A 27,550-nucleotide genomic window follows, 5' to 3' on the forward strand; every position below is an offset into this window, starting at 1 on the left:
TGTCCTAACTGACTTGAAATTTGTGGAATGGTTGAAAAACGAGTTTTAATGACTCCAACCTAAGTGTATGTAAACTTCCGACTTCAACTGTACCTTCTTCCTACAGATTACCATTAATTTATTGTGTAGACCCTAGACTATGGCACTCCATATGTCTCTAGCATAACTAATGATTCATAATATTTAAAGTTCAGAAATCCAAACCCATCACCTGTAGCATGTGACCAACAATGCTTTATGTAGGTTTACAAGAAAATATGCCGCTTAATGCAAAAGCCGAATCAACTTTTCAAATGTAATTTCAGGTTGTGTAATTTTGAGAGTTTGTAAACCAGACTCTATTGAGTAACAATATATAGATTTTGGTCTGCTCCAGTGAAAAGCTGAAGCAAAATGGCTGTGGTGTCATTGTACAACTGAAAGGCCACACAGTGAATGCTCTCCCTCTGTAAATAGATAACCTCAGAGTTCAGTGAGGTATGCTGTGTTGGTCATCTCAGAGACTAGCTTTGTATCTATAGCAGTGCTATGGATGTTCTAGCCTGCTTTCTTTGAATCAATGTTCTAATATGCTTTCCTTGAATGACTTAATCTCAAATCGACTTAACTTTTCACAAAATAACATTTTGCCATGTACTTTGGTGGTTCTCTTCAGTTCAGTTTGTGATTGTTACTTACAATTTCAAGGACAGCGGCATGTACAAACATACAAGTTAATAAAAACAGATACAACTACTAGTTAAACAACACTCACAGTAAATCAGATAACAAATGTTAAAATACATTTTTGTTTGTGTTTTAACAAGGTATTTTATTAGAAATGTCAGAAACAACACTTTCAGAAATTATATCAGATGCAGAGAAAAGGGAAGGCAGCTTTCATACCCTGCTATACTCTGTAGGGTGGAGCATGTTAGTACCACAGTCTGTATAGTATACTATCATGTTTCTTAGGATTGGTTTTTAGCCACAATGAGTGTTTGATATGAATGACTAACATGAATTAGACAGCACACACTAAAAGGTCTGAAATAACCCATTATTCTGTGGCGTACGCAGGGTGAAGAACAAAAAACACTTAGCTCTAATTAGATACCATTGTATTGGATTCTCCAATCTGTACCATCCGACGACACGACACCCACTCTTTCTGTAGCCTACCGCTGACGTCTCTGACTGACTGGATGATATTATATATTTCTCTGATACAAGATACATATATATATATTTTTAAATAGAAACAGACAGAAAATGTAATATAAAGTAACTCCATTGGGCATCACAATAAAATAACTGATTGGAATCTGGGTGTTCTGTGTTCTGGGGGAAAAGTACATGAATACCAGACTCATCTTACATACTGATCTGGGACCAAACATTTAGCTAGTAGGCAACAACTGATGTTTTCTTTTGTTTTGAGTTTTTACAATAATTGACCAACTAGTGTCATAAAAAGGCTATACTGCAGATCATTCTCTGTACATAGTCACTTTCCTGTACAAAGCTCTTGGTTTTCAATATAAAAAGGAGAAAGAGGTATTCTCTTTTGGTTGTTCACTCCCATGTATAGCATCAGTTGACTACTGTTGAGCAACACTGGGTTCATATAGTATTTGGGTTGATGATACTCAGTGGTTACCATGGCATTGGTCTGAGTCTCAGGCTGCGCTGGACACAGCCAGCTTCTTCAGGTGGTCCATGAACACCTGGAGACTGACGTCATCCGTCAGGATCGGAGCACCTGACTCCTACACACAGAGAGGAGTGGGATTCAGTTATGGGCAATTCCACAGCAAACATTGGTTTGGAATTTCACTTATATAATCTTGGAAACTAGTGACACCTTTCTCCACACACACACAAAAAAAGTGGGAGGACTACACTCATTTGTTCAGACTTTAAACTGACAACAAGTAGGAGTTGTAGAAAAATGATGAGTCAAGAACAAGAGAAGAAGTGTGTGTCTCAAGAGTGCGTGTGACTGTGTCCATGTAACAATCCAGAAGGTTCCACATGTCCACTACTTTCTGTGTGTCTCCTCTAATAAGCAGTAGTAGCAGCTGTAAGCCTTGAAAACCAAGTGCAAGGACTCTTTCCTCTCATTAGTGCTAACACACACATAATTACACACATACAATACACACCATTCAAAATAGGCAACATGCTCTGCCTTAACATAAAACCATACAAATAACACCATCCTTAGAAATGTGTACTTTTTATTTACAGTATCTTCTAGTTCCTGGGCAAATGACAGTAGAACATGAAGTCTTACCTGGCCCCATGCATACATATTGTTGTGGGTTTGTGATGGGTTTACTTTAGATAGCAGGAAACGAGCCTAGAACACAACAAGAACATCAATACAGGAGGTTCAATAGACTTCACGGTTGACATTCTAAGAAATGTTTGTGTGTGTGTGTGTTCACACACACACCTGTGATCCGCCGTGCTCTGTGTCTATGTAGCGGGGCATAGGAAAGCGGCTGTGGAGGATCTCCTGGGCGTCGTCCACAGGAGCCTGCAGCAGGTGGCGGAAGTTCTCGTACTCTGGCAACTCCTGGTAGCCTGCCTTACGCCACTGAGACACAGTCTGATGGATAGACAGAGAGAGAGGTACAGAGAGAGAGAGAAGAGATGGAGAGAAAGAACGAGAGGGGGAACGGGAACAGTCAGTGTGGTCCTGAAGACATGAAGAGTTACATTTAGACCTTTACAGCGCTGAGAAAATTAGAGACAAGTCTAAAGGAGCAGATTGGTTTTGCTCGACTTCAATAGCAATACCTGACATAGGATTTGATTTCAATAGGAAACAAAGGCGCCCTCTTCATAACAGTGCGTCTCACTGGACTCTTGGCCATTGAACCCCACTCTGACAATACATTGAAGATCTGTCTGTATTGATCGCTCACCCGCTGCTCACCCATCTATTCACAAATGTCAAATAAGTACAAAAGTATCTGGCTGCAACCAGAAAGGAAATCAGTCTAGTGTTACGATAGAATCACTTGATAGAGAGCCACCTCTCTCCGCGTGTATAGATCGTAGCTGTGTGAGTGGTGAGACCATGAGGAGGACATGGAGGGTCGTGTCCTGTCACTGATGAGGACAGTTTTGAAGTAGTCTGTGAATGAGCATGTTGATTTTGATTGGATGACTGATGACTGTACCTCTCCATGGTAGATGAGGATCTGGAAGAAGGTGTCCATGAGAAGGATGCGATCAGGAAGGATACTGCTGCTGTCCAGCAACACAGGCTAGGAGAAAAGAAAAAAACTTTTACACCACCTTGAAATTATACAATAAGAAGGATGCTGAACACAGGCTAAAAGGCAAGAAAGGAGATACTGTTTTAAACCACTGCCCTCCAAACTATATGTTATCCTTCTAATTCAGCTCCAATCAATAATGCTGTTTCAAGATTAAACCAAGTTTGTTGAGGTTTAGAGGGGTGGGGGTTTAGTCCCAGACACTGATAGGAACGTCACAATATTGGCATGTTTCCTTCCAAAACAAGCTCTCAAGGTCACAACACACCAACCCCAAACTACAAAGATGGATGATCTTGAGAGACAGAAGATATACTGCTACCTATCTTTTATAGTGTGGTGGCCATTTTAAAGGACACAGAAACAGTGCAGAAAGAAACAGTGGCTCTGTTTATACTTGACGCCATCTGCTTGCAAGAATATGACTCTTTCAATGTTTAACAGGCAGGAGCGGACAGAGTCAAGACTGAAAACATTAGAATTGCATCCCAAATGGCACCCTATTCCCTATATGGTAAGCCCTGGTCAAAAGTAGTGCACTGTATAGGGACTAGGTGCCATTTGAGAGGCACTTATGTCTCTGTTAATCTAAAAAAATAAACAGCTGAAGCGCTGTGTCTCCTGGTTACACGCATTACATCTGATACAGAGCCAGATGACAAGGCTAAGTCCCAAATGGGACCTTATTTCCAACGTAGTGCACCATCTTTGACTAGAGGACCATTGGCCCTGGTCAAAAGTACTGTACTAGAGATATTAGGTTGCCATTTGAGACTTAACCCCCTAGAGTAGATGTCTGCTCCCATGGCAAAATCTAATTAGCATAATTTAAAAAATCTGTCAGTTTAAGCTAGAGATATCTTTTTTTTGTTGCACAGGCCGGGTTTGTCTGACCATGATAGATCCCAAAAATCGGTATTCTCATGTACCGTCAGAACGATTATGACCCCTCTATGGAAAGATGAGACTCTCACGAAGGTGTTCTCTGTTTTGCACTGAAACCTCAAAAAGCAGTACCAGTCAAAAGTTTGGACACACCTACTCATTCAAGGGTTTTGCCTTTATTTTTTACAATGTTCTACATTGTAGAATAATAGTGAAGACATCAAAACTATTAAATAACACACATGGAATCATGTAACCCAAAAAGTTTCAAACAAATCTAAATATACTTTACATTTGATATTCTTCAAAGTAGCCACCCTTTACCTTGATGACAGCTTTGCACACTATTGGCATTCTCTCAACCAGCTGCATGAGTTAGTCACCTGGTATGTATTTCAATTACCAGGTGTACCTTGTTCAAAATTCAAAAGGCACATCTGAGCAAACTTCTTGCAGGTGCATGGCAACAGTTGAACAAGATGAATGAAAAAGGAAACTGCACACTGCTCTTGATAGTATCACTGATCTTTAATAAGCTTACGTATTGGCCTCACGGCCTTCGTCAGAGCCCTGATATGTAAGCTTATTAAAGATCAGTGATACTATCAAGAGCAGTGTGCAGTTTCCTTTTTCATTCAGGTGTACCTTGTTAAGTTAATTTGTGGAATTTCTTTCCTTCTTAATGCATTTGAGCCAATCAGTTGTGTTGTGAGAAGGTACGGGTTGTATACAGAATATAGGCCTATTTGGTAAAAGACCAAGTCCATATTTTAATGCAAAAACAGCTCAAATAAGCAAAGAGAAATGACAGTCAATCATTACTTTAAGACACGAAGGCCAGTCAAAGCAGGAAAAAAAACATCAAGCGCGATGATGAAACTGGCACTGATGAGGACCGCCACAGGAAAGGACGACCCAGTGTTACCTCTGCTGCAGAGGATAAGTTCATTAGAGTTACCACCCTCAGAAATTGCAGCTCAAATAAATGTTTCAGAGTTCAAGTAACAGACACATCTCAACATCAACTGTTCAGAGGAGACTGTGTAAATCAGGCCTTCATGGTCAAATTGCTGCAAAAAAAACTACTAGGAAAAAGGAACGCAAAGGGGGATCCCTAGTCAGTTGTACAACTGAAAAGGGTCTTCTGCATTTAACCCAACCCAGTGGGTTAACTGCCTTGCTCAGGGGCAGAACGACAAATTCAAGGTCACCAATAAGAAGAAAAGACTTGCTTGGGCCAAGAAACACAAGCAATGGACATTAGACCGGTGGAAATCTGTCCTTTTGGTCTGATGAGTCCAAATGTGAGATTTTTGGTTCCAACTGCCGTGTCTTTGTGAGACACAGAGTAGGTGAACGGATGATCTCTGCATGTGTGGTTCCCACTGTGAAGCATGGAGGAGGAGGTGTGATGGTGTTTTGCTGGTGACACCGTCTGTGATTTATTAATAATTCAAGGCACACTTAACCAGCATGGCTACCACAGCATTCTGCAGCGATGATTCCATAGGTGTTATTTCATAGTTTTGATGTCTTCACTATCATTCTACAATGTAGAAAATAGTAAAACTAAAGAAAGACGCTTGGATGAGTAGGTGTTCTAAAACGTTTGATTGGTAGTGTATATATATATTTTTTATATACCTTAAGGGGTCCTAACATTCTAAATCAAATAGCTAAATGATCCTTGATAATAGCTAAATGATCTCTCCCCCGGCTTAGACTCTTAAGGATTAACTACTGTTAAATAACTTACCCTTTTCAGAGACGTGTGTACTACGCTGTCACTCTGTAAGGTGTTAAAATCCACACTGTTGATAATTGCACTGAAAGGAGCGCTGGTCCGGAACACACTACTGTACTCACACACTACACTCACATCATTAACAACATAACCTCAAGCTTATCTGTAAGAAAAGGACCACGGTATTAGTGCCCTCTCTCTCTGTTGACCTAGGCAACACAGCTAAGCCTGCAGAATGTGAGTGGGAGGGAGATGAGAAAGTCAGAGATCGCAATCTTAATGTACGAGCTAGTCTTCTTATGACATTTAATACATAAGACTAGCTCGTACAGTAAGCCAAAGCATCCATGATTTTTGTTTATAAAGAGGAAGGAAAGCAATTATATTCAATAGAAATAAAAATATGTGTGTCCAACTGTGTGTGTGTGTCCCTGTGTGTCTCCCCTGTCCCCGTCTCTTCCCCCTGTCTTCCCCTGTCTCTCCCCGTCCCCGTGTCTCCCCCCGTCCCCGTGTCTCCCCCCGTCCCCGTGTCTCTCCCCGTGTCTCCCCCCGTCCCCGTGTCTCCCCCCGTCCCCGTGTCTTCCCCCGTCCCCGTGTCTTCCCCCGTCCACGTGTCTTCCCCCGTCCCCGTGTCTTCCCCCGTCCCCGTGTCTCGTGTATGTCTGTCCGTGTCCCCCGTCCGTCCGTGCGTGCGTCCCCCGTCCGTCCGCCTGTCCGTGCGTCCCTCCTGTCCGTCCGTCCATGCCCCCCCCGTCCATCCGTCCCCCCGTCCGTCCGTGCGTGCATCCCCCCCCGTCCGTACCTCTGGGGGCCCGTTGAAGGAGTAGGCGTAGAGAATGGGTTGTATCATGATGAGAGACTGGGTCAGGTCCTGACGCATGAACTGGTGTCTGTAGTATGAGCTCTCATCTGGGCTGTTGTTGAACACTTGCAGGAAAGGAGATCTTCTTAGGTGGAACATAAACTGAGGGACAAAGGAAAAGCTATAATGTGCTTTTTTAAAATACTCTTTATATTAAGCCTGAAACATTACTTTAAAATAAAGATGTTAGCTCAAAGATATGTATCATACATCTGTGTGCAGTCCTGGCCTAAAGTTGAGAATGACACAAATATTAATTTTCACAAAGTTTGCTGCTTCAGTGTCTTTAGATATTTTTGTCAGATGTTACTATGGAATACTGAATAATAATTACAAGCATTTCATACGTATCAAAGGCTTTTAATGACAATTACATGAAGTTGATGCAAAGAGTCAATATTTGCAGTGTTGACCCTTCTTTTTCAAGACCTCTGCAATCCGCCCTGGCATGCTGTCAATTAACTTCTGGGCCACATCCTGACTGATGGCAGCCCATTCTTGCATAATCAATGCTTGGGATTTGTCAGAATTTGCGAGTTTTCGTTTGTCCACCCGCCTCTTGAGGATTGTCCACAAGTTCTCAATAGGATTAAGGTCTGGGGGGTTTCCTTAGTTATCACTTTTGCCTTATGGCGAGGTGCTCCATCATGCTGGAAAAGGCATTGTTCGTCACCAAACTGTTCCTGGATGGGTGGAAGAAGCTGCTCTCGGAGGATGTGCTGGTACCATTCTTTATTCATGGCTGTGTTCTTAGGCAAAATTGTGAGTGAGCCCACTCCCTTGGCTGAGAAGCAACCCCACACATGAATGGTCTCAGGAAGCTTTACTGTTGGCATGACACAGGACTGATGGTAGCGCTCACCTTGTCTTCTCCGGACAAGCTTTTTTCCGGATGCCCTAAACAATCGGAAAGGGGATTCATCAGAGAAAATGACTTTACCCCAGTCCTCAGCAGTCCAATCCCTGTACCTTTTATAGAATAGCAGTATGTCCCTGATGCTTTTATTGGAGAGAAGTGGCTTCTTTGCTGCCCTTCTTGACACCAGGCCATCTTCCAAAAGTCTTCGCCTCACTGTGCGTGCAGATGCCTGCAGCCATTCCTGAGGAAGCTCTGTACTGGTGGTGCCCCGATCCCGCAGCTGAATCAACTTTAGGAGATGGTCCTGGCACTTGCTGGACTTTCTTGGGCGCCCTGAAGCATTCTTCACAACAATTGAACTGCTCTCCTTGAAGTTCTTGATGATCTGATAAATGGTAGATTTAGGTTAAATCTTACAGGCAGCTATATCCTTGCCTGTGAAGCCCTTTTTGTGCAAAGCAATGATGACAGCACGTGTTTCCTTGCAGGTAACCATGGCTGACAGAGGAAGAACAATGATTCCAAGCACCACCCTCCTTTTGAAGCATCCAGTCTGTTATTCGAACTCAATCAGCATGACAGAGTGATCTCCAGCCTTGTCCTCGTCAACACTCACACCTGTGTTAACGAGAGAATCACTGACATGATGTCAGCTGGTCCTTTGTGGCAGGGCTGAAATGCAGTGGAAATACTTTTTGGGGATTCAGTTCATTTGCGTGGCAAAGAGGGACTTTGCAATTCATCTGATCACTCTTCATAACATTCTGGAGTATATGAAAATTGCCATCATACAAACTGAGGCAGCAGACTGTGAAAATTTATATTTGTGTCATTCTCAAAACTTTTGGCCACGACTGTACTAGCTACAAGTGTCGTTCCACTAAAGAGCCAACCAGCCTCTCAGCCCATGATCACTTACCTGGGGATAGAGAGAAAAGGTTTCTGAGAAGCGGAAAGAGTTGGGATCATCCTTATGATAATCTCCAAACTTCTGACACTAGAACGGAGAGGAAAAAAGGCAATTCAAACCCATTATAAACCCTGCCTGCAACTGAGTCCACACTTCAAAATGTCACACTTAATCCCACAATTTCCCTGTGCCTGCTAGCCTGGAAATTGCTACTTTGCCCTGTCTCGGTCTTACCAGCCGGATGAGCTGCCTGTCCAGCCAGCGAAGCACATCAGGGCCCTCCTCGGTCTCAGCGCGGTACACAGCCAGTCTAGCCATCAGGATGGCTGAAGCCTCCTGGTCAAATGATGCTGCAATAGTCTGGATCTGGGTCCCTGCATCTGCCCAGCTGGGGGGGGGGGGGGGAGAGTGAGGAGAGAGCTCAAGAGAGAAACAACCTACATAAGCATTGTTGATCATTTGACACACTTATGTTTTTGTTTGTTTGTAAGGTTCTCCTCCACAATGAAAAAGTAATACCAACACAATCTCTACCATAGATTTTATGGAGAAATGACATTACGTCAGATGTTACGGTTCTGGCTACCTTGGCATTGAAAAGCCCTTTGCCATAATAAAGCCGGTAAATTAAATCCCATACTGTAATTTAAGTCTAGATAAATTGAACTGATCTTTTAAAACAGCCTGGGAATGACTATCTACACACATTTCCTCTTGCAACTGCCCTGTCACATGTTAAGCATTGTAGTTAAATAAATAAAACACGTCTCATGCTAACAAACATGAACTGCAACGTTGATCATAACCCATTGAGAGTCTTTACAGTAGTCACATGACCGAGAAGAGTCAGTGTCTTCTAAATACACGAGTGACACTAACAACCAAGACCATCTCCTCCTCTGACCAGGGGAGAAGACAACACAACAACCACTTTACCCCTACCGTGTTGCTATGGAAACAAGGTGAGCTTGCAGATGCAGCTCCATAGTGGAATGAAAAGTGGCAGATAAACCTTAAAGTCCAGCAGTTACTTTGAAAAGAAGACGTGCTCTTAATGATGAATCAAATTCATATGTTTGTGTAAGTTTTTATCTGAAGTGAGACAAATCTGTAGTGTGTGTGTATATATATATATATATTTACTTTCTGGCGGTGGTGGTGACTCGAATGCGTTTCTGTCCACTGGAGTGTTGGTACTGTGTGACATACTGGACCGCCCCTCGGCCCCCCTGGGGAATAGGTGCATTATGCTACAGAAACAAAAACAGTTAGGAAAGAATCATTAGAAAGGCATCCCATTAGAAGTGCACATTCTATAAAAATGCTGTGATGATCATAAATGTAAAATTACCCATCTATATAAGCAAACATACGTGATTCTTGCCGGTGAGCTTTATTCAAATAATTTGCCGTGTACAAACACACACAACTGCTACGGCCTTATGGACAGCCAGAGAAGAATAACAACTTCCAGAAGAATTGAAATAATTAGGCTATATGAGGGGGCTTAAAGCAGAAAGGCAATAATGAATGATTGGGCACTTAGATTGAATTAGAGGCACACTTCTTGCCAATTAACCCAACAACACTCCAGAGTCAAATGGCTCATTAACTGTGCGGCAGCCATTACAGTGGAGAGGATATTGGATCTCAAGCTTGTGTACACAGGCAGCACAACTCCTCTACATCCTCTCTCCCTCTCACACAAGGCTGCGTATCCACACACCAGCTCCTTGACTGTTTGCCTCCATACTTACACCATTAGGGCTGAATATTTCGGTTCTCATAGTTCTGCTGTTTGAGAGGGGGGGGGGGGGGGGGGGGTGCCGGGCTGTTTCACCCTCCCTGCCTTCGAAGGACAGCTAGAGGACTTGGAGAGGAGCCTCCCCTCCCAGAGCACAGCGGGAGATTGACACAACAACAACCACCCCCCGAGGACCAGCCCACGACACACACAGGACACACACAGGATAACGTGACTTCACACTTCAGCCTCAGTCAGTCAGCCAGCCAGTCGGGTCAGTGGGAGCTCATGGCCTGAACCAGGCGGGAGGAGAACGAGCAGCCAGGCAGCCCAGGGAGGACTTCTCTTCCACCAGGAGGTCGGGAGGATGCAGCCGGTGGCCCTGGTATATGCAGCTCTGATGGTGGTCTCCAGTCTGTTCTCTGTGTGTGGTAACGTGGTTCTACTTCTGGTGGTTCTTCTCAACAAGGAGCTCCATACCGAAACCTGGGCCCTGACCTTGAGCTTCTGCCTGAGTGACCTCGCCCTGGGTCTCTCAACCATCCCCTTCGGAGCCCACAACAGCCTGCTCAGGCCTCAGGGCTACACCAGCGACGGGTACCTCTGCCAGGGCAGCGCCTTCCTCTACCTGCTCCTTCAGCTGGGCTCTATCCACTCCCTGACCTGGGCCACCGTCGACAAGTTCACAGAGATCTGCTTCGCCCTGAGCTACAGCACCATCTGCACGGCCAGGAGGACCAGGGTGGTGCTGGTCCTGGTGTGGCTCTACGGCCTGATCAACGCAGCCTTGCCACTGCTGGGCTTTGGCCGCTACACCTACAGCAGCACCAGGTTCCTGTGTGCCCCCAGCTTCCAGCCAGACTACAGGGGCTTCAGTCTGCTCTTCATAGTGGTCGGGATCATAGCACCCATACTCATCATGTGCTCCATGTATGCGTACATTGTGTATATTGCGAGGAAACAGGTGCGCCGAGGGACATTTGTTTGCAACGACCAGCACTGTTTTTATGTCCCTGCTAAAAACTACTTCAGGAGCTCCATAGTGATGGTGGCAACTGTGGGTGAGTCTCATTGGTGGTTACATACCAGTTCTAACCTTGTGAATAGTACAGTGAAACTCTCGGTTTGGTGCTGTATTCAGACAAAGCAAGGCATTTGAGATATATGGTCATTCTGAGCAGATACACAGATTATAAGCCTTTTAGCAGATAACATTTCAAGCAGATAACATTTCAAGGTTGCTGTTATTATTGACATTTTTCTGTAGGCTACATTTGTAACTGGTCAAATTCAGTCTTTTTGAAATGGTCAATGTGCTATTATTAAACAATAAGGCCCGAGCGGGTGTGGTATATGGCCAATATACCACGGCTAAGTGCTGTTCTTTCGTCCCGACGCAACGCGGAGTGCCTGGACACAGCCCTTAACCGTGGTATATTGGCCATATATCACAACCCCCCTGAGGTGCCTTATTGCTATTATAAACTGGTTACCAACCTAATTAGAAGATTATGTTGTCATACCCGTGGTATACAATCAGCATTCAGGGCTCAAACAACCCAGTTTATAATAACATAACACACTACAATAAGGTTAGTTATTTTCAAAAAATATATATATATATATCACGCACACACTAAATAGACTTCTTCATATCAACATGTAATGTTACCGAAATTAATCTAATAACGCATTTCAATAAGATTACTCTTGACTCGCTCTTCCAATATATATATTTTTAAACGTAATTACTCGAATAATCTCCCGTCTTAATTCTCTCCATTGTCAGTGTTCCTGCTGGTGTGCTGGCTGCCTTACATCGCCACCTGTTTCTATGAGACGTTTAGTGGCCATGAACCGCCAGCAGCAACCTCAGCCGTAGCCACCTGGCTCGTCCTCTTCACCTCCTCACTCAACCCTTGGATCAACTCCATGACGCAGAAGTAAGTAATAGCGCAATAGCCCCAAACAAACAGTCACAGAAATATAAAAGAGTCACTTCAATGCCAAGAAGAACAAGGCTCAATCTTATGAAGCTGTTACACCTCATTATCCCTGTGGCCCATCAATGGCCACATGAAACCAAAATCAGACGGAATTGATTAATGATCAACTCCATGAGCAAGATATAAGGAATAGCCAATAGCCCAAACAGTCATTCAATAATATACTGTCATTCTCCCTTATTCAAAAAATATGACGACTAGTCCAATTTCCTCCCATATCTCAAGAGTAAGGCTCAATCTTGTGCAGATGATATAACGTAATAATATGAAGGCCCCTCAATAGCCACTTGAAACCAAAGTCAGAGCGAATTGAGAAGCTAGCTCCAATACATTTCTAAATGAGGGCTGCTGAGAGGTGAAATAGCTGAGAGCGTGAGATGATGAAATGAGCTTCTCAGTGTGGGAGCAGAGCCGTTTCTGGCTGCACTACAGATGTTATATGGTTAATGGTGGCTTATTTTCTCTCTCTCTGATTCAATCTCCGTCTCCCTCTATTTCTTTCTCTTCCCCCCCTCTACATCTTGCTCTCTCCGTTTCTCTCTATCCCTCTCAGGCGGTACAGAGTGGCTCTGCGGAAAAGTTTGAATAAAATACGACAGCTGCTTCAGCACCGGCTGATGAACGCCCACCCACAGAGCACCGCCATCCAACTGGAGATAGTGAGCCATAATCACCACCACATCGCCAAGCCATCACTCTGGTCAGATGACTGCAAGCCAGGTTCACCAGAGACTAGATCCATGTCGGAGGTGACCATGGAGCATAGTAAAGACACTGGGGAAAGTAAGGGCATTACACTGGACCTGGTCTGTCCCTGTGGAACCATCTGTTAAAATTACTAGACTAACTACATACTTGATTTTATGGATCCCAGGAATCTCTGGAAGACAGTGGCAATTGTTACTATCCTGGCTAAATAAATACAAATCAATTAATTAAATGAAAGGTTGGGACTAATCAACAAGGGAGGACTATACCAAGGAACACTGTGGCGACAAGAGGCAAGTCTCCTGTTTGACAAATGTGAGGTCATTGTGGTCTTTAGTGGCCATACACCAAGACTGACATAGCTATCCTATCTGTTCAGTTTTGGATGAAAAAAAGTTTGCTTACAATTTACATTGTCTGTTTGAACTACAATGTTTAAACTACAATATTTGAATTACACTGCCGACTGTGCTAAACTATTTATAGACAAACACTGTCAGAGATGAAGTCAATCCGTTTAGTCAATAAATATTCATCAAAACAAATAATACGGATTCATAAAATGACAATTGTGTTCTTCGTTAATGAATATACCATGGGCAACACAGTCTAAAATCATTTACATCTAGATACCAGATTAAATCTACCAGATTAGCATAACTGAAAATACTGAGTTAGAGTGAATGTGATCATCTCAATGACATTTCAGAACCATCTTGTGCAAGCTACTGTTGGTATGCTTTATAAAGAGGCCAGTGGTTTCATATACGATCACACCATCTGGTGGCATAGTGATGCAACTGGCCAGTACAGCAGTATAATATCATAGTACTAGAATAGCTAGTATGCCCTCTGGTGGTGCAATTCAATTATCTAACTCTTTGGCACAAGTGTAACATTTGCATTTTAGTCATTTAGCAGATGCTCTTGGCAAACATGGCTCCGTGGGCCGCCTAATCTCAGATTTGTGTGATATAAAACGACTACTCAGGATCCTTCCTTCTCACTCCTGATCACAACAGAAAGCAAAACATGGCATTTGACAAGTAGCTTAGTGATCACAATTCAGAGTGTAATATGAACGCATACCTGATTGACCACCTCAAAGTACACTGCCAGAGTGGTGTTATGATCAAGACCACAGATCTTCCATTGAGAGGTGCCCCCTGTTCCAATTTCCTGTTAGGAAACAGACAGACGTTTTCATAATCAGAATGACATTGTTCTAGAATGGATCAGAAAGGGATCTCATTCAGTAGAAATTCAGGACACAGCATTCTGGACAACTTCATTTACAAAAAAGGTTCAACTAGATAAAAGTATCATTCAAAACATGATTACTGTACTGTTCTGCATATCTGCTCATGGATGTAGGTCATTTCCATTGAAAAGGACCCATGAGCACCAACATGGGAAGTTCATAGCAGCATGTCAAATGTAAGATAAGAGTATATTTGAGAAATTAAGGAATATATGTTTTCACCATTTCCATCTTAACATTTTTTTTTAATAAGCAAAGGCTTTGATTTCTTGTCAATAGATGGAAAAGGGATCTTAGAAAACGTTATCATAAAAAGTCTTAAAAGGATATTATAAATACGTCAAAACACATTAAATGTTGGAGTAAAGACCACCGACAACGAATATCAACATTTATATTTAGGATAATTTTTCCTGCTTTCTGTAAGTTTAAGAAACATTTCCTTGTGCCTTGAAATATTACGAGATAAGAAGCTGTTGAAAGACACTAAATGCATTTTTCTCAGATGGCCGAACAGCGCTTTATGTGGCTATTTGTGCCTTGAATGTTTCGAGAGCTGTGTTAGCTAGTAGACTTTGTGCTGTCTTTAGTTTGGCTTGCAGACAAAATCAATGACGGCCCTTTTAGGCTAAATACAGCTACCAAAACATCTTATAATATTATCTTATAAAAACACTATACATGGTTAAAACATTTAAGGGTACATCTGGATCAGTAAAGGACTGGCAACATATGTTGCTTATGCAAGGACGAACACTGAACACGCAAATAGTTCTGTGTTTTCTGCGCCAGTGTTATACAAATGTAACCAAGGTGAAACATAGTAACGTCAGAACGTTGCTTGGGAAATTACCCAAAGACATGCTATGATTTCGATGCTAAAAATCTGAACTTCTAGGAGAAATAACTGAATATGCAACTTTTACAAGTTTTGAACCAGTGTTCATATTCATAACATTATCTAAACATAATGATGTTGAAACGTTTCAGTTTGGTTTCCTGGGTCACGGAACAACAGATTTTTGGTGGGTGGCCCTTGGACTATTTAGGACACATTACCATGAAGAGAATGACATTCTAATCCATAATTAGGCATTTCTGTGTAGTACAGATCAGGGACCCATGATGAAATTCCATTACCAGGGGTGTAAATCCACTTCACGTAATGTATAATGAACAAAAATATAAAATACTACATGCAACAATTTCTAAGATTTTACTGAGTTACAGTATATAAAAGGAAATTAGTCAATTGAAATAAATTCATTAGGCCCTAATCTATGGATTTCACATGACTGGGAATACAGACACGCATCTGTTGATCACAGAAACCTTAACTAAAAAAAACAGTCAGTATCTGGTGTGACCACCATTTGCCTCATGCAGCACGACATCTCCTTCGCATAGAGTTGATCAGGCTGTTGATTGTGTCCTGTGGAATGTTGTCCCACTCCTCTTCAACGGTTGTGCATTAGTTGCTAGATATTGGCGGGAACTAGAACACGCTGTTGTACATGCCAATCCAGAGCATCCCAAACATGCTCAATGGATGACATGTCTGGTGAGTGTGCAGCCCATGGAAGAACTGGGACATTTTCAGCTTCCAAGAATTATGTAGAGATCCTTGCGACATTATCATGCTGAAACCTGAGGTGATGGCGGCGGATGAATAGCACGACAATAGGCCTCAGGATCTCGTCATAGTATCTGTGCATTCAACTTGTCATTGATAAAATACAATTGTGCTTGTTGTCTGTAGCTTATGCACGCCCATACATCAGCAAACCGCTGGCCCACACTACGCCATACACTTGGTCTGAGGTTGAGGTCGGTTGAACGTACTGCCAAATTCTCTAAAACAACATTGGAGGCGACTTATGGTAGAGAAATTAAACATTCAAATCTCTGGCAACAGTTCTGGTGGACATTCCTGCAGTCAGCATGTCAATTGCGCGCTTCCTCAAAACTTGAGACATCAGTGAAATTGTGCTGTGTGACAACTGTACATTTTAGAGTGGCCTTTTATTGTCCCCAGCACAAGTTGTACCTGTGTCATAATCATGCTGCTTAATCAGCTTGTTGATATGCCACACTTGTCAGGTGGATGGATTATCTTGGCAAAGGACAAATGCTCGCTAATAGGGATGTAAACAAATTTGTGCACAACATTTGAGATAAATGAGCTTTTTGTGCGTATGGAAAATTTCTGGTATCTTTAATTTCAGCTCATGAAACATGGGACCAACACTTTACATTACACAACAACCAAAATAGATGGATTTCAAAGTCAAAGTGTCAGCTGACACCCCCTTCTTTCTGCAGACATCTTAATTCAGAGCAGATGTTTAACAGAGTTTTGGGGAAACGTGGTCACAAACTAAGGGAGATTTTACAGGAATTGTGTTCAACTTTGCATCTGTACAGTTCTTCCAGTAAATGTTTTTGGACCCTTTTCAGTATAAATTGACAAAAGTAGTCCTTCTACAAAGATCTGTTTTACATTTGAAAACCAATGATTTTTGTTTGGCATAGATTTTGAGTACCGTTACCGTGGAATTGCCCTGTAGAGTATTAGGGCACTGGTCTATGTATTTGAAGTGGACTCACATTTTCAGATACACACGGTCCTTTGGCATTTAATGACACACATGGCCCGATGGCTCCTGAAATCTTGATCTCTCGAGATGTCTGAAATTAAGAAGGACCGATGATATTACAACATGCAGTTGAAGTCGGAAGTTTACATACACTTAGGTTGGAGTCAGTAAAGCTAGTTTTTCCAACCCCTCCACAAATTTCTTGTTAACAAACTATAGTTTTGGCAAGTGGGATAGGACATCTACTTTGTGCATGATGCAAGTAATTTTTCCAACAAATGTTTACAGACAGATTATTTCACTGTATCACAATTCCAGTGGGTCAGAAGTTTACATACACTAAGTTGACTGTGCATTTAAACAGTTTGGAAAATTCCAGAAAATTATGTCATGGCTTTAGAAGCTTCTGCTAGGCTAATTGCCATCATTTGAGTCAATTGGAGGTGTACCTTTTATTTTATTTATTTGACCTTTATTTAACTAGGCAAGTCAGTTAAGAACAAATTCTTATTTTCAATGAAGGCCTATGAACCGTGGGTTAACTGCCTTGTTCAGGGACAGAACGACAGATTTTTACCTTGTCGGCTCGATGATTCGATCTTGCAACCTTCCGGTTACTAGTCCAATGCTCTAACCACCTGCTGCCCCGCCCTGCTGTACCTGTGGATGTATTTCAAGGCCTACCTTCAAACTCAGTGCCTCTTTGCTTGACATCATGGGAAAATCAAACGCAATCAGCCAATACCTCAGAAAAACAAGTCTGGTTCATCCTTGAGAGCAATTTCCAAACGCCTGAAGGTACCACGTTCATCTGTACAAACAATAGTATGCAAGTATAAACACCATGGGACCACGCAGCCGTCATACAGCTCAGGAAGGAGATGCGTTCGGTCTCCTAGAGATTAATGTAATTTGGTGCGAGAAGTGCAAATCAATCCCAGAACAGCAGCAAAGGACCTTGTGAAGATGCTGGAGGAAACGGGTACAAAAGTATCTATATCCACAGTAAAAACGAGTCCTATACCGACATAACCTGAAAGGCCACTCAGCAAGGAAGAAGTCACTGCTCCAAAACCGCCATAAAAAAGCCAGACTACGGTTTGCAACTGCACATGGGGACAAAGATTGTACTTTTTGGAGAAATGTCCTCTGGTCAAAAATAGAACTGTTTGGCCATAATGAGCATCATTATGCTTGGAGGAAAAAGGGGGAGGCTTGCAAGCCGAAGAACACCATCCCAACCGTGAAGCACGGGGGTGGCAGCATCATGTTGTGGGGGTGCTTTCCTGCAGGTTGGGTCTGGTGCATTTCACAAAATAGATGGCATCATGAGGCAGGAAAATTATGTAGATATATTGAAGCAACATCTCATGATATCAGTCAGGAAGTTAAAGCTTGGTCGCAAATGGGTCTTCCAAATGGACAATGACCCCAAGCATACTTCTAAAAGTTGTGGCAAAATGGCTTAAGGACAACAACGTCAAGGTATTGGAATGGCCATCACAAAGCCCTGACCTCAATACCATAGAAAATTTGTGGGCAGAACTAGGTCCCTAGAAACAAAGAGATCTTCTGTTGAATCTGACAATTAATCTTGATGGTTGTACAGTCGCCTCAAATAAAACTGTGAAGGACCTCAGCGTTACTCTGGACCCTGATCTCTCTTTTGACGAACATGTCAAGACTGTTGCAAGGAGAGCTTTTTTTCATCTATGTAACATTGACAAAATCTGAAACTGTCGGTCCAAAAATTATGCAAAATAATTAATCCATGCTTGTGTTACTTCTAGGTTAGACTACTGCAATGCTATACTTTCCAGCTACCCAGATAAAGCACTAAAATAAACTTCAGTTAGTGCTAAATACGGCTGCTAGAATCCTGAATAGAACCCAAAAGAATTGATCATATTACTCCAGTGCTTGCCTCCCAACAATGGCTTCCTGTTAAGGCAAGGGCTGATTTCAAGGTTTTACTGCTAACCAACAAAGCATCACATGGACTTGCTCCTACCTATCTTTCCGATTTGGTCTTGCCGTACATACCTACACGTACGCTACGGTCACAAGATGCAGGCCTCCTAATTGTCCCTATTATTTCTAAGCAAACAGCTGGAGGCAGAGCTTTCTCCTATAGAGCTCCATTTTTATGGAACTGTCTGCCTACCCATGTGAGAGACGCAGACTCGGTCTCAACCTTTAAATCTTTATTGAAGACTCATCTCTTCAGTAGGTCCTATGATTGAGTGTAGTCTGGCCCAGGAGTGTGAAGGTGAACGGAAAGGCTCTGGAGCAACGAACCGCCCTTGCTGTCTCTGCCTGGCCGGTTCCCCTCTCCACTGGGATTCTCTGTCTCTAACCCTATTACAGGGGCTGAGTCACTGGCTTACTGGTGCTCTTCCATGCCTTCCCTAGGAGGGGTGCGTCACTTGAGTGGGTTGAGTCACTGACGTGATCTTCCTATCTGGGTTGGCACCCCCCCTTGGGTTGTGCCGTGGCGGAGATCTTTGTGGGCTATACTCGGCCTGGTCTCAGGATGGTAAGTTGGGGGTTGAAGATATCCCTCTAGTGGTGTGGGAGCTGTGCTTTGGCAAAGTGGGTGGGGTTATATCCTGCCTGTTTAGCCCTGTCCGAGGGTATCATCGGATGGGGCCACAGTGTCTCCTGACCCCTCCTGTCTCAGCCTCCAGTATTTATGCTGCAGTAGTTTATGTGTCGGGGGGCTAGGGTCAGTTTGTTATATCTGGAGTACTTCTCCTGTCTTATCCGGTGTCCTGTGTGAATTTAAGTATGCTCTCTCTAATTCTCTCTCTCTCTCAGAGGACCTGAGCCCTAGGACCATGCCTCAGGACTACCTGGCATGATGACTCCTTGCTGTCCCCAGTCCACCTGGCAGTGCTGCTACTCCAGTTTCAACTGTTCTGCCTGCGGCTATGGAATCCTGACCTGCTCACCGGACGTGCTACCTGTCCCAGACCTGCTGTTTTCAACTCTCTAGAGACAGCAGGAGCGGTAGAGATACTCTTAATGATCGGCTATGAAAAGCCAACTGACATTTACTCCTGAGGTGCTGACTTGTTGCACCCCCGACAACTACTGGGATTATTATTATTTGACCATGCTGGTCATTTATGAACATATGAACATCTTGGCCATGTTCTGTTATAATCTCCACCCGGCACAGCCAGAAGAGGACTGGCCGCCCCTCATAGCCTGGTTCCTCTCTAGGTTTCTTCCTAGGGAGTTTTTCCTAGCCACCGTGCTTCTACACCTGCATTGCTTGCTGTTTGGGGTTTTAGGCTGGGTTTCTGTACAGCACTTTGAGAAATCAGCTGATGTAAGAAGGGCTATATAAATACATTTGATTTGAACTGAAAAAGCATATGCGAGCATGGAGACACAGTTACACCAGCTCTGTCAGGAGGAAAGGGCCAAAATTCACCCAACTTATTGTGGGAAGCTTGTGGAAGGCTAACAAAAACATTTGACTCAACTTAAACAATTTAAAGGCAATGCTACCAAGTACTATTTGAGTGTATGTAAACTGCTGACCCACTGAGAATGTGATGAAAAAAATGAAAGCTCAAATCACTCTACTATTATTCTGACATTTCACATTCTTAAAATAAAGTGGTGATCCTAATTGACCTAAAACAGATAATTTTTACTAGGATTAAATGTCAGGAATTATGAAAAACTGAGATTAAATGTATTTGGCTAAGGTGTATGTAAACTTCCGACTTCAACTTTATTTGCATTTTGCGTACAATTCTATTCGGTGAAAAGGTTAAGAAATATGACATTTTCCATAATATTTAATGGATCAAATCACCTATCAATGTGGCTCTGTTCCAATATCCAGACTTACACACTACGCAAAATAAATATATTGTAGCGGTATGTTAATGGAACACAGTGGCGGCTTCTGAAATGGCACCCTACTCTCTATACAGTGCCTTCAGAAAGTATCAAAATCGGCCACATCCACGTTTTTAGCAGATATTATTGCGGTGTAGCGAAATCCTTGTATTCATACCCCTTGACTTATTCCACATTGTTTTGTTACAACATGAATTCAAAATGGATTAAATATGTTTCTCACCAATCTACACACAATATCCCATAATGACAAAGTGAAAACAGGTTTTTAGAAATGTTTGCAAATGTATTGAGAATGAAATACAGAAATATCTCATTGACATAAGTATTCACAGCCCTTTGCTTTGAGAAGCTCCAAACTGAGCTCAGGTGCATCCAATTTCCTTTGATCATCCTTGAGATGTCAATATAACTTGATTGGAGTCCACCTGTGGCCAATTCAATTGTTTGGACAGGATTTAGAAAGAAACACCTGTCTATATAAGATCCCACAGTTGAAACTATACCACAGAAACTATACCACGAAGTCCAAGGACCTGTCCATAGATCTCAGAAATAGAATTGTCATGAGACATATCTGTGGAAGAGTATAAAACACTTTCTAGAGTGTTGAAAGCTTCCAAGAGCACAGTGATCTCCATCATTGGGAAATGGAACAAATATTAAACTACCCAGACTGCCTAGAGCTGGCCGTCCGACCAAACTGAGCAACCGGACAGTGGTCAAGGAGATGACCAAGAACCCAACGACCACTGACAGAACTACAGAGTTCCTTGGCTGAGATGGGAGAACAATCTCTGGTGAGGTGCTGTAATCTGGGCTTTATGGGAATGGCCAGCCCGAAGCCATTCCTGAGAAAAACGTGAAAGACAAAAGCATAAGGCAAAATATTCTGCAGTCTTCTACAGAAAATACTCTTTGGCCTGAATGCAAAGCGCTATGTCTGGAGAAAACCAGGCATAGCTAATCACAGCCTGAATTCAAAATCTATGAAATATATATTTTCTCTCTCCCATCTACACACAATACCCTATAATGACAAAGCGAAAGCATGTTTAGACATTTTGTATTTTTGCAAATGCTGATAGACATGCCCAAGACAACTCAAAGCTGTAATAGTCATGTCTACAAAGTATTGACTCAGGGTTGTGAATACTTATGTATTTATTTTCAATACATTTGCAAAAACATTTAAACATGTTTTCAGTTTGTCATTACAGTATATTGTGTGTAGCTGGGTGAGAACTATTTATATTTTTAAAAATATATTTTGAATTCAGGCTGTAACAAAATTTGTAACAAGTCAAGGGGTATGAAAACTTTGAAGGATTTGTATAGTGCACTACTAACTAGTACACTCTATAAGCAGGGTACCATTTCAGATAGAACCATTGCACTGACTGGCTCTACCTTTATCTCCAGAGTGCCTGCGAAGGCCATCTTGAAGGCTCCAGACACATCTTTGGTAAAAACCCTCTGGAAGGTTTGTTTGAATAGTGAGGTTGTGAAAGAGTCCGCCATCACCATGTAGCCTCTGCAAAAACATATATACGCGAACGAGTTCAACGATACATAGTGTGAATCTCAGAAGCTTTTGGTTGATTCCTTCCTCCTCAAAGCATCAGAGGAGAGCACTGGAGAAGATCTGAGGTCAAACTCTCCCCTCACTATGGGAGAAGACAGTGATTGACGTGTGTGTTCTGCATACCAAATGGCATTCTATTCCCTATATAGTGGGCTACTCTTGACCAGAGCCCTGGTCAAATGTAGTGCACTATATAGGGAATAGGGTGCCATTTCAGACGGAAGTTCACCAAACACAAAAAGAGTCCTCACCCAGTGTGATTGGAACAACACTTCATTTCCAGCAGTCCAGTCTGGTCCAGAGCGCATGCATAGATGTCTATGATATGGCCATTGGTGGAAGCACGGCTCGCCAACGCCTCATAATGCTGAAAATGAAGGAAAGGCTTTTTATACATATCCAAACTTTTTACAGGAGCAGGACAAAAAGAGGATCCAATATAATATAGAGAATTAACAAGTGCCTGTTTGTAATTTATGCAAAAAAAAACAAATACACATCTAGCCATTAACTGGTTGTCTCACTTTAATGTGCTGTAAGACTACTTGAGCATTTAATCATAATTTACAGACAGTGGCAACAGACCTGAAAAAAGTTCAGATCATGGTAAACCCATCTAAATAACAGGCAAAGCCAAAAGGTTGAGACAAACTTACTTTGGTCCCCTTCTTCATGAACTTGGCATTGTCCTTCTCAATGTCATGCCAGGAGCGAATAGGGGCCTTCAGCTCATCTCCTACCACCATGCCTGGGCCCTGAGTGGCTGGCCCACCGATGAAGGTCATGATGCGTGCCCCAGTGTTAGGGAAGGTGCACTGGAAGGGGAATGGATGGTGAAAAAAAGGGACACTATTACAAAACATTTCTATGAAGCTAAGTAAACAATAAACCAAACAATGACTAAAGCCTGTAATCATGACCCCATTACCACAGCGTAATAGTTTTAAATCTTACAAATCCCACTTAATACAGCGGAACACAGGGAAACATGAATTTGAAGTAGTATGGGGGGGCTGATTTGACAAAACAGTAATATTGAAAATGGTGTCATTGAAATATGGACTATTCTATTTTAATCACAAATTATATAGTTTTCTAAACCTTTAAAACACTTTGAAAGCGCTAGCATAAGTCTGCCTGGGATGACAGTTGGACAGAGTTCGCACTTTCGCAACTTTTTCCATTGGTGCAGTTATATATATATATATATATATTATTTATTTTTTTCTTCACAATTTCGTGGTATCCAATTCTACAGTCTTGTCTCATCGCTGCAACTCCCAAGGCGAAGGTCGAGAGCCGTGCGTCCTCCGAAACACAACCAAGCCGCACTGCTTCTTGAAACAATGCCCACTTAACCCAGAAGCCAGCCGCACCAATGTGTCGGAGGAAACACCAAACACCTGGCGACTGTCAGCAAGCACTGTGCCCGCCACAGGAGTCGCTAGAGCGCGATGGGACAAGGACATACCTGCAGGTCAAACCCTCCCCGAACGACGCTGCAACAGTTCCTATTTTATTTAACCTTTATTTAACTAGGCAAGTCAGTTAAGAACAAATTCTTATTTACAATGACGGCCTAGGAACAGTGGGTTAACTGCCTTGTACAGGAGCAGAATGACAGATTTTTAAGTCGTCAGCTCAGGGATTCGATTTAACAACCTTTCGGTTACTGGCCCAACGCTCTAACCACTAGGCTACCTGCTGCCCCATGGGTCTCCCGGTCGCAGCCGGCTGCGACAGAGCCTGGACTCGAACCCAGAATCTCTAGCGGCACTGTCTTAGACCACTGCGCCACTCGGGAGGCTACCATTGGTGCAATTGTGCCAGGCAAAATCAATCAAGCCAAAGTGTTTGAAATATTTAAAATACTATTTCAACCCAGGTCTGCAGTGAGGTAAGTTATATTTCTGTCCAGGTCTTACCTCCAGCAAGCCAACAGCGATGGACATGGCTGATCCTAACGAGCGGAGGGGCCGTTTTCCCTGAGTGACAGGCCAGGGATCTCTCTGCAGCTCTCCAAGCAGGTCTGTCAGGTTCATGTCAATCTTCTGGACTGGCTGGAGGAATCTAAGCAACAACAAAATGGAAATAAGTTCTAAATTAAGACTTTTTTGTGTCACCAAATTATTTTAGTATATGTACTGCCAAGTCAAAACAATGCTGTAGCTATGTGGAGTGGTTTGCCTGTTGGAGAGGGGGGCCTGTGGAGCTTGTGGTCCCCGTCCTGCCTGTGCAGCAGTGGGCTTGGTCAACCCCAGCATCTCCTGCAATTGTTTGGCATTGAGGTCTTTGGTTCCCCTGAAGACATAGCTCTTGGAGATGCCCTCGCAGCCCAGCTCGTGGACTTGGATCATGCGTCCAAAGGTGATGAGGCCCACCAGGGCCGTAGGAGGAAGCAGGGATAGGGACATCTGTAAGGACTCTTTCAGAGCCTGCAGGTCCTCGTCCTCCATGCAGGTGTCCACCACATACAGGAAGACAAGCGGCATCAGGGGACCTCTCTGTGGGGGCCAGGGAAGGCAAACTCAGAGCCATGGCATTGCATGCTTGATTTTATGTTCTAAATGAGAACTAATGAATCTCTGTAGGAGAGATAACGAAGGTAGGTATGCAATTATCTGGTATGCTGTTTTATCCTCACTAAAACATATCAAAATTAAGGCCTATATCTAATTTAGATTCAATCAAAATACTGTATTTGTAAAAATATATATCTAATAAAATGTCCTTATTTTGAGTGATGGCTGGTTATCTAGATAGCTGTGATCAAACGGAAATCCTACCTGGACCACATATTCAATGGTGGAGAACTGTGGCAGCAGCTCAGCTGGCTGGTTGACATCTGATATCCCAGCATAGGTAGGAGGAAACTGATTTCGCTGATAGCAGAAGTTACAAGCCCACAGTTTGGCTCTGTAATCCACTTGGCTAGGTTGAGAGACCAATTAATAGAGTTCAAAGAGAAAAGGACCAAACAGTTTAGGCTACAATTATTTTATCAGTGGGTTACATGTGAACCTTTTGAAGATTGACCAAGGATATGTTCAGTACAAATCACCTCACGATGACAGTTATAAATTCACAAGTATAAGGGAATGAGGAAAATAGAGAGCAGCAAATAATTTGCTTTAACTTTCCCCCAATTCCCTGGTTTTCCAGGAAGTTACCCAGATTTTGCAACCCAATGTATAAGTAAGTGAATGAGGATTGTTGCCTCACTTACCAGAGGGGGTTGAGGACAGCGCGGCAGGTCACCCTGCTACACAGCACAGGCTCATACTGGATGGGGGGCAGATCTGGCCGCTCTTTCAGGGGGGTGAACAGAGAGGCAACGGGGACGACCATGCGGGTGGCCTCCAGACGACTAGAGGGCCAGACATTCCAGCTGAAGCGCACCCCATCACGCTCCTCATTCTGTGCAATAAACTCCGGGAAGGTCGCCATAGCACCCTCCGAGAACTGCAGACAGAGGGAGGGAAAGGTGTGTCAGCGCATTATTGCAATAGGCTATACATTTTACGGTCATGATTGCATTGGATATTTCAACATAGCACGAATTATATAATAGTCCACGGCACTACAATGAGTCTTATGATATGATCCATTTAAAAATAAAAATAAATCCCCCCCTTCCTTTTTGTTATTTATTTTTATTTATGTACTTTGAGATTTTTCTGTAGAATGAAAATCACTTTACAAATGTAATAAATTATTATAATTGCCTGGCTTGGATGTTTTTATTAGCCTAGTTATCTGTTCTGAGTCCTGAGATATCCTTTAGGACTTTGAGCATAACGTTACACTCCAGCACATTTACTACCAATTTGAATGTGTCATATCAAGGGGGCAGAGAAAATGCAGCCAAATATGAACCTGTGGGAAAGTATGTCTTACGTCTAACTGGGGCTAAACCATGGCTATAACAAAAGACCAGAATATGATCCTGACTGTGACCCACGTTTTCACCCACTGATCAAATCTGTCTAAAATAACTTACTTTGAAAACACACTCTGAATCTGAATAAATATAAAGGTATACACAACGTCAGTTTAGTTGGTACTGAACCATCACTTACATTTGCTTTCTCCAGACAAAATATTTGACCAAATGAGATTATCAGAGATGTAAATGATCACAAATCCTTAGAGTTAGGCTAACAAAAAGGTATTTCAAAATTCTAACACTGACTGTATTGGGCTTTTATCTAACTAGCAAGCTGACCTGAATCAAATGAAATCAATGGTGAATCAATCAACAGGCTTTACAAATTGATGCTGGATTACAAGCAAAACTGTTTTGATTGAATATACACAGCAAGTCACTCCACCAACAACAAAATTACTGTAGCTAGCTAAGTACTGTTAAAGTTAGCTAGCATGGTAGGTAGCTGGCTGGATAGCTAACTACATAACACGGGAACGCCAAAACCAAATGTTTAATGTTTCAGGGTGGATATCCTAGTTATAACAACAAAAACATGTGCCAAAGTCAAAAGTGTTTTCACCATGGCATGTTAGCAAGCAGTACGTTAACTAGTTACGCCGCTAACTAAACCACCGGCACCCGCAAATGCAATGTGTCAAACGTGTTTTCACCCTGCTTCAACTAACAGCCAAACTACACTTTGTCAGCTAAGAAAAATTATATTCAAAATACGAATAAATTGTGAAAACACATACAGTAAAGATATTGCTAAGTCAACAGTTAAAGCAAATAGCAGAATATTTAGCTACCTGATATCCTCAGACGAGTTCCACACTGCTACTGGTGACAGTGAGTGAACAGCGCCCCGCATACAACGTAGGATGTGACAACGTAGCTAACAAAACATGGCTGCGGGAAGCAATGCCACGTCAAGAGGGTTTTGGCTAGAAGGGATACAGTTTGTCAGAATTTACTTTTTGTGGCAGGTTAGAACTTACGCAGCAGGTATGGATAAGTAACGTAGCAGGTTATGAGAATTAGATCAATGTTAGGAAAAGGGTTAGGGGTAGCTAAAAAGCTAAACAAATAATTGTTCACGCCAATTTGACAAACTGTATCCCTTCTAGCCAAGACCCGTCAAGAAGCGTGCCCAATCATAGGCCCTTACCCCAAATAGTAGATGAATTATCAGATGACATGTTCATGTTTCCCCAACAGTGATTTTTTTTGGACGTGTCTGGCTTCTTTCCAGAGAATTTTCTATATGAAACAGTTGTCCTGCTTGTTGGACCGATAAGAGGTTCAATGTTTCTTTT

The 27,550-nt window shown here is 42.6% G+C and overlaps 1 protein-coding gene across 2 annotated transcripts; it reads right to left on the reverse strand.

The window, feature by feature from the left end:
* Positions 1–790: 790 nt before the first annotated feature.
* Positions 791–27,354, reverse strand: sec23a (Sec23 homolog A, coat complex II component). Of its 2 annotated transcripts, none has more exons than XM_021573954.2 (18): positions 27,044–27,354; positions 25,533–25,768; positions 25,093–25,237; positions 24,494–24,810; positions 24,232–24,376; positions 22,963–23,121; positions 22,558–22,673; positions 22,132–22,255; positions 16,856–16,936; positions 14,077–14,166; positions 9,673–9,779; positions 8,764–8,917; positions 8,539–8,616; positions 6,701–6,862; positions 3,171–3,257; positions 2,438–2,593; positions 2,276–2,341; positions 791–1,748 (listed from the first exon to the last, which is right to left on the reverse strand). In XM_021573954.2, the coding sequence occupies exons 2-18, from the start codon at positions 25,751–25,753 to the stop codon at positions 1,659–1,661; spliced, it is 2,298 nt and encodes a 765-aa protein (XP_021429629.1). In that variant the 5' UTR covers positions 25,754–25,768; positions 27,044–27,354; the 3' UTR covers positions 791–1,658. The 2 variants fall into 2 exon arrangements, with proteins under 2 accessions (XP_021429629.1, XP_036810554.1); XM_036954659.1 differs by lacking the exon at positions 27,044–27,354 and adding an exon at positions 26,386–26,407.
* Between the last annotated feature and the right edge of the window lie 196 nt (positions 27,355–27,550).

Source organism: Oncorhynchus mykiss, chromosome 19 (assembly GCF_013265735.2).
Source record: "Oncorhynchus mykiss isolate Arlee chromosome 19, USDA_OmykA_1.1, whole genome shotgun sequence".
NCBI classification, from domain to species: Eukaryota; Metazoa; Chordata; class Actinopteri; order Salmoniformes; family Salmonidae; genus Oncorhynchus; species Oncorhynchus mykiss.